At 32.5% G+C, this 8778-nt stretch overlaps 1 protein-coding gene across 1 annotated transcript in view; it reads right to left on the bottom strand.

Annotated features, from left to right (window-relative positions):
• The window catches only part of LOC106469057 (oxysterol-binding protein-related protein 11-like), a 78892-nt gene that overhangs the window by 44182 nt on the left and 25932 nt on the right, over window positions 1–8778 (bottom strand). The window contains exons 6-8 of the mRNA XM_022397458.1: window positions 8000–8041; window positions 5604–5681; window positions 2660–2727 (exon numbers count right to left, since the gene is read on the bottom strand). Of these exons, the coding sequence (XP_022253166.1) occupies window positions 2660–2727; window positions 5604–5681; window positions 8000–8041 (188 nt within the window). The remainder of the gene's footprint in view (window positions 1–2659; window positions 2728–5603; window positions 5682–7999; window positions 8042–8778) is intronic.

Raw genomic sequence — 8778 nt, 5'->3', positions numbered from 1 at the left:
CAAGCTATAATACATTTTGTTTGGAGATGATGTGACTTATACGATAAGCCAATAGGAGACTGAACTCAACTTGCATGCTACCAGTACTAAGCTGATTAAGGCCAGGCTTAAAAATATTTTTGTTTGCTGTAACCCTAAACTGATTTACAATGTAGGTAGGTAGGTCTGTAATTTTTTTTTAATTGCTTGACAAAAAAAAAAATTGGAAATCCCACTAGTTTCCTGATCATCTAAAATGTAATGTGTTAAACCATGAATACAATTACTGTCAACATTTATTCTGAAAAGAATACCACAGAAATTTAAAAAAAACTTAACATTAACACTTCCAACATACAGGTAGTTAAAAGGATGTCAGCATATCACAAGTTTTTATAGAATTCTTCTGCAATACACACATGTTCGTAGATAACGACCTTGATTGATGAAGTTGAATTGACTGTTGCCAACAGTTTGTTCTTCTGTTTCATTTCAGCAAATCTAGAAGTACTTACCTTCAAGTGGATAAGTTTCCAATCAGAATTAATTTGTGTTTGATCCTAATCCTCAATCCAAGAGAATGTTTTTTCGGAGACAGACACACTGAACAGACTTGTGTTTGACAAGTTGTTTATATATTATTATCAATAGTAAATTCTCTCCTGCTAGATTGTGACTATCAGTTTAGTGTGAAGGGTCCTTGGTATGAGATAAATCATGTCATCAAACCTCAATGCATTGACCAATCAGCATTGAGCTGTCAATTGGTAATCAGAAGATGTCCTCCCACGTCATTGCAGACTACATGAATTTCCAAGAACAATTATTTTAACCATAATATGGTGATCAAAATTTTAGTTAGCAAATTTTGTTAGATGGGTCAGTATATCAGCAGAAATTGGTGAAAATAAAAATTTCCCAAGTCATAATGTCAATAAAAAATCTCTCAGTCGGCCACAATTTCAAATGGTTGGTCGGGTTACAGCAAACAGAAATATATTTAAGCCTGGCCTAAGCTAACAATTACTAAAGGTAACTGCATGAGCAAGCACAGTTGTTAGGTAATTATCAGCCTAGCAAGGTTAGTACTGCCCTAATGTCAAAGTGAGACAGGTTCAATCTCCTGTGGGAACATCTCATAAGTCACAGGTTTTTAAAATAAAACATAAATATTTTTTGTTTTTATGGATTGCTGTTTTCCAAGTAAGTATGCTAAATTAAAAAAAACATTCTACAAAACATGCACTGTTGTGTTATATACGATGTCCTTAATTTTGTTTCACTAGAAATTGTTTAAAAAGTATAAGTAACGTTCATTACTAAAACATTATCAAAACAGAACAAATGCAAATAAACTTACATATGCCTACATTTCCCAAACAAACAATTTTGTAAACACCTAGACAGACAATTAAAAATTATTCTGAGACAGCCTTCAATGCCCAAGTGTTCGTGAAAGAAACAATATTTTGACATTATTTGTAACAATAAGAATATTAAACAGCTAGGTTGAAAATATTTTATATGACCAAGGCCTTTAGTAAAACTATCAAGTTTAGTACTTTTTTTTTAGGTTGTTTTCCTCTTTACTCATTGTCAGAAGGTTGCAAGTTCAAGGCTTGCTTGCAAAATGTTGTTGTGTTCTTGGGCAAGACACTTTATCCCAATTATTTTAGTCTACCTAGCTGTATAACTGGTATCCAACAGAGGGAATGTCTCACCATTCTCATCCATTTGTACCACTGACATTGGAGTTCAGTATTGGCTCCTATGTGCCATCTAGTCATGTGATGTACTCGACTTTGACTTTTCCTTTCAAAATTGTGTTTTAAAATAACTTTAGGTCATAGATCTGTTATCCTGCAATATAATGAAATTAACTACCTTGAAATAATTGTTAAACCATAGAATGCATGATAACAGATTTGTTTGTTTATGGCGAAGCTAATAAGGCTATCTGCCACTATTCCTAATTATAAAATGGTGACCGAGGGAAGGGAAGCAACACCCACCACCAATGGAAATGGTCATCATATTATAATGCCCCCTGGCAGAAAGGGTGAGCATGTTTGATATGATGGCAATTGGTTTAAATCCCATGACCTGCAGATTTCGAGTCAAGCACCCTAACTAGCAGGCCAGTATGATAATGAAACATTATATCGCAAGAATATTTATCAGGCTGAAGTACTTGCATGTAATAAACTATCATGAAGTACAACTAATCAATCTGAGGTTTCTGTTTACTTAATAATCAGTACAAAGACAAAAAAAGAAATTCTAAGATATTTGTTTAAAACAGAGAGAATAATAAATTATTTTTCATATCAGAAAAACTTGCTTAACATAATATGTCAGGTCAATTTTTTTTTCTTAAGTAATGTTGATATATTATCTATCAGGCTATGATGCATCTTTGCATAAATATTTTTGTGGAATACAGAGTGTTGCCATTGTTCACAATAATGCTAGACTGTTAAGTATTGCCTGTCAAGTTAGAAAACATGAAGTTAACAGTGATTCTTACTAGTCTTTCAGGATTGTTCTTTGAATTACATAAAATTCATACATAAAAATAAATATTTGTTCTGAAGTTTTCCTTATTCAGATATATGATGGACTTTTACTAAATTCTAAACGTGGATGTAGTTTCAAATTAACCATATTCTTAAAGACTCACACATTTGTCCCTGATGACATCAAATCCTTCCTTCTTGAATCATCCTGAAGTTTAGCTTGAGATGCAGTCTAGTATTAAGAGAGAAACTTAATAATACCCGAGAGGAAAAATCTCTAAAGTTTCAATACTTACAACTGTTTTAAAGAACTGCACTCAATGATGCTTATGTACTAAAAATTTGCTTAATGAAAATTACTGTTCCTCATGCATGTGAAGAGTTTACATTTTCCGACACCGAAAACGTATTTCTGATAATACTCACCTCATCTCACACTTCATCCCAATGAATGGTTCTCTTCTTTGCCAATTTAAGCTGTGGTATGACTTCTATCTCACTTGCTTCAGTCTTTATACCCCACTATATCACACCTAGTGATTTTAATCTTGTGGCTCTCTCCACCTACATCAATGAGCCCTCTATACCCAATCCATATGTAAGCTCCCTATTATTCTTTCTTATTCACTTTTTGAGACTGGCAAGATTATCATACCCAATGTAAACTTCCAAAACACACTTGCCTCCACTCCCACTTTAGCTAGAATCCCACAATGACAAGGTGGAGGGGCCAGTGAGGGCAGGATCCACATAGAAAGCATCTGCATAGAAAAATAGGTGTGTAAAATTGAAATATAATAAAGCACACTAGTGGGGGTCAGCAATACTTCTGAAACAGGTATGCTTTTCATTCCGATAAAGTGAAACCAAAACATGAGCAGAAAGAGTCAACCGGCTACAGAGTCAACATTATTCATTATCGAGAGATTCTTCCAGGCCCCAACCACAAAGACAAGGTTTCACATCTTGTCGTTGAAATTATAGGGCTGTGGAAGCAATGCTAGATCCAAGTTGTAGTGGTTAGGGCAAGGGGGACCACAATGTGATATAACTGTATAATAGGAATATCATATGAAGGAAACCCAACCTGAAAGTTACAGAATGATACATGTTGAGCCACCGGAATTATGAAGGGAAGGCAAGCAACACCCAAATGGACAAGTCTTTCCCCTCAACCTGAAGAATCACAGAATGCAACAAACTGAACTCGAAATTAAGTGCCCAGGCACCCAACCTGAAAGTCACAGAATGTTGCATGCAAAGCACTGAAATTACAAAGGAAAAACAAGCAACAACCAACTGGACAAGTTTTTCCCTACAAGCTGAAGAAGCACAGAATACAACAAACTGAACTCAGAATTATGGAGCCAATTCACGTCTCTCTCTCAACCTGAAAACACAAAAATCATCTGGCTTGGGATTACGAACTGAAATCCTAACTCCTCATCTTTAGAGGCAATTCAACACCTCCTACCCCCATAATTACAAGGAGGATGTGGAACAAATGAAGTTCAGCCAATGGCTCATGGACATGATGCTCCGTGAGTAGAATTGTGAGGAGTCGAGGTCTTTCTTCCATGATCATGGAAAGTATTAGAATAACCAAAAAGAAAGCCATGCTCACAGAACAGGATAGTGAAGTGTTACCTCTGAACTGGAATTATGAAGAGGCTCTCAAGTAGGCTGGTCTGGCTCCCCACCAGACAGTTTCACCCACTTTTCCTTGAGTGGAACAAAGAGTACAGACTCACTCAGGAGGAATAGATCTCTGTCCACCAATCCAGCTACAGGAATCTGAGAGTGAGAAGGACTCCCTTGCACCACTAGAAGAGAGGGGGAACTCCTGAGGAACAATGCTGCAATATGTAAAAAAGGTTCCATATTTTGAAAAGCAAACCAACCCTGATTTGTTCAATCCAGGGGTTAGCAGGGATGGGCAAAGTCCCCTTATGCTTTACTCATGATAGTCCAGTGTTGTATGTGATATTTTATATAGAACAATTGTTTACCACCCGGAAAGTGCCAAGGTGGTCTCACGGAACACCCCATCTCAACAGAGCTTGTTGCTACCAGGAATTTAGTTATTAGTCTACTAGTAACTAGTGCAGATTTGTAAAAGCATACTTAACTAGGCAACACTTGCCAATGAGTGGGATCCAAATGAGAATGACAAGAAGGTCCCAGAAAAGGAGAACAAAAGAAATGAAGTTCTCGCATCTATCACAATCAAGCTGGAGTATGTAGAATAGCCATGGGAGGTAGCCAAAATCCATCCGAGGAGTATGGATTGGGTATAGAGGGAGCATTGACATAGGTGGACCGAGGCACAATATTAAAATTGCTAGGGGCAATATAGTGGGGTATAAAGACTGGAGTAAGTGAGGTAGAATTCATACCAATGCTTAGATAGGCAAAGAAAAGAACCTTTCCTCGGGATAAAGAGGGAGCGGAGGTGTGTTTTGGAATGAAGATTTTGGAATTGATTAGATAATATTAATTTGGATTATTTAGAACTGCACTTTAATGACATCATTCAGTAGATTTACTATAAACATAGCTTAAGTTTTAATATGCCTACTTTTGACCAGCTCGAACAGTAAAATTAATTTACCCACCAAAACAAAAATATTACAATTCTAAAGTTTTATACAGAATTTAAAACATTAATTTTAACCTTATGCAATACTTAAGATATTCCATTATTTTCCTCAACCACCTTGAGTGACTACTCATTACCTTACCACTTTACAAGTAGTCATATGTAATGATTTTGTTACCATTAATAATCAGAAAATATAAAACTTTTTTAATCATTCTGGGTAATTTCTTTATAGATGCACTGATCAACATGTAATTTCCTAATTTTCAAAATTTTTGTTCAATTGGTTTCTTTTCTAAAGATTTTTAATCCTAAAACTTTTAGTTCCATTATTTCTAAATATGAACACAGTATACACTGAAAAATGAATAATTTATGTAGATGGCTTCCATGCATTGGTCCAAAATGTTTTAAATATAATCAGTGACAGCAAATTATTAAAAAAAAAGCATGTTTAACCATTAGATTTGAAATTCTATTAATTTGATTTAATTAGTTATGGGTAATACCTTATGTTGAATAATGGACAAGCACTGCTCCAAACAAAGAACTGTGGCTTGGGATGTAGCTTTGAGGAGAAGAAGTTCCTGCAATTAAAAAAACATATACTGATCTAGGGAATATTACAATAACCATATTTTGAAAAGCCCTTTTTTTTTTCACAACTTTCTTTGGAAAGCTATTTTTAGTTACCATTATAATAAACAGACTCAAATATTGTTAATTATCCATGAACAAAAAATTATCTTTATGGCACATTAATTTGACATCTACATTTCGTATTTTCAATCTGTTCAACAAATGAGACATTTTGTAAAAAAAAAAAAAAATTTGAAGTGCTTTGAAACTCACAACTCACAATAACATATACTTTTTGTATGTTTTAAATTGTATGTAGGTACCTGTAAAGTTATTGACCATTTAAGATCATTTGTTTTAAACTCTCTGTTGTGCAACTCAAGGGAAATCTAACTTGTTCACAAGTAATTATAAGTTCATACGCAAAATTGATGAACAAAAATTGCTTCAAAGCAACTGTTTCTTTAACTCCATGATGTTAAAAGTTTTATGCATAAATAATTACATCTAATTTCCCTGAAGTCTTTCACTGGAAAGCCATTACATTGGTATGTAAAAGCAATTTTATGTAACATCAGTGCTTGGTTACACGTGTGGCAGAAATCCAAATTACACCTGTCATCAAAAAGCATTTCATTTAACAGATGCAAAAAAGTTTATCTGTTGATACTGATAGGAGAATAATTGTTTTGTGATCTTATGATAATTAAGCCATAACAACAACAGCTGATGAACTTTACACCCTTAAAATCTTTTAAAGTATTTGTATCATTGTTACTTACAATGGCAACTCTTTTGACATAACACCATGGCAAAAATAGTCCCATTTTATAACAGACTACAAGTAATGCAAAAAAAAAGACATTTATATACTGTACATACATAAGATAATACAGGGTGTTCCAGAAACAACTTTCTTATTTTAAACTTTATTAAACCATTATCATTAATTATAAATAAATGAAACTTTGTTATATACCAATTTAACTGTGGGGCTTATGATAATATAAAAATTAATTTAATAGGTATGGACTTATTAATCAATTACCAATTACTTGATTACAGAAATACTTATTAACAAAATAGTTTTAACAATAAATGTTGAATAAAGCTTCTGTTGGTGATCATCAACATGCCCAAACATATTGGCATGTTCAATACAGTTTGTTTAATATGTAAATTTAATTATCATCAGAGCTGTGTCATTTTTTTGTTTTTAATATTTGGTAACTGTGAGTAATTAATTAATAGAAATACATGTATTATCTTATATTAAATAATCAAGTTAGTACGTATACAAAGCTACAGTTATTTATGCTTAGTAATAATGGGTTTATTTAAGTTCAAAATAGGGAAGTTATTTCTGGAATACCCTGTAAAATGTTTTTTTCTGCCCTCAGTTACAAAAGTCATTAACTGTTATATTTTTTGGCTTAGCTACTTCATTTTTTTAACTTTATGTTATCTGAGTTACGAATTGAAAATACACCATAGCTCTCTCTTGTTTTCAATAATATAAAATAAATAGAATGATAATATTAAAGAGCTTGAAAATTTGTAATGTATTGCATTCCTAAAATATTGTTGTTCATTGTTAGAAGTTTGAATTTGTGTATACTTTCCTGCTGATAACTGTAAAATAGTTAGTGGTAAGTTTCCACTTGTTACATGTATCATGGATTTAGGATCTCTTATGCTAATAAGATGTCATTATATTTCCATAAAATAGCTGGTACAAATATTACAACAGAGTCTACATTTTTGGCAGATAGTAATAACACTGATAATAATAATTTTAATCACATCCTTTTTTACTAGTCTAATAAGAATTTCCATTATTGGAGATCAAAATTATTATGCCTTATTGTGATGCAATAACACATTATAAACCAATTTTCAATTAATTACCCTATTTTGATGGATTTATGTAGAACTTCCCATCCAACCAGTACTTATTTAATAGTTTTCTATTAAGTAAGAAAAGAAACTATCAAAATGGGCTAAGATACTGTAATACTGTCTGAACAGTTTTATATGTTCATACTAGTTCCAGACACATATTTTTTAATATTTATGTCAAGGTTATGCTTTGACTGCTAACTTGACTTCTTAGTGAAAACAAGTATTTGAAGTAGTCATAGTTTTTAATATATTAATGATCCACATGCATACACTTTTCACAATTCTACACCATAAATGGTAAAAGCTATTTGAAACATTAGATTTTATATCACTGAATTTTTTTAAGCTTTTTTCTGTGTTAAGGCCATCAATTAATTAAAGTTAAAAAAATGCAAATTTAACTTAAATGAAAATAAAAGCTCACCTTGTCAAGAGGGTTTGCAATTTTACCATCAGGAGGAAGATTCTAGATAAAAATGTAAAGTTACAAATATTGAAGGTGTTACAACATTAAGGTATTTGTCAAAATATCTTTTATACATATAATGCTCAACTAAAGTGCAATTCTGATCAAATTTCATATGGATTGTGGTCTTTTTATTTTGAATACATGTGAATCTCACCTATAAGGAAAGTGTTTTATAATTCCTTCATGATTCTGAAATAACCTCATACACAAAGTTGGTAAATTAGCTTGATGTAATTGATTACCTATGAGCATAATCTATGTTTGTACTAAATAATTTATTTGGGCTATCACCACATTATTTTAGTTTTTCAATGCACAAACTCTTGGCTCAATTATCTAAGCCTTCTACAGGTGCAAGATGTTTATTAAACAACAGGATCTAATGGAACAATTCAAATCACTGTAGAAGGCTTAGGTAATAGAGCCAAAAGCTTGTGTGTTGAAAAACTAAAATAACCTGGTGATAGTCCAAATAAATTATTTAATATAAACATGAGTACTCATGTTAAAAGCCTAAAAAGCAAAAACTATGTTGATTAGTGCCAAGTAAAACTGATTAACTCTCTCAACACGGGCTTAGTCAATTTGACCAACCACAAAATCTCTTTGTACTCGTATAAAGTCTTTGTAGATTTGATACTACTAACTTTTAATATAGTATGTATATCTTCACATAATTTGGCAGTATTTCAGTAAACATTACAAGTCTTTCACATACAAAAAATATTTTTTGT

This window comes from Limulus polyphemus, unplaced genomic scaffold (genome assembly GCF_000517525.1).
Source record: "Limulus polyphemus unplaced genomic scaffold, Limulus_polyphemus-2.1.2 Scaffold3278, whole genome shotgun sequence".
Lineage (NCBI taxonomy): Eukaryota > Metazoa > Arthropoda > Merostomata > Xiphosura > Limulidae > Limulus > Limulus polyphemus.
The sequence above is the reverse complement of the archived record's forward strand: the minus strand, read 5'-3'. Positions and strand labels throughout refer to the sequence as shown.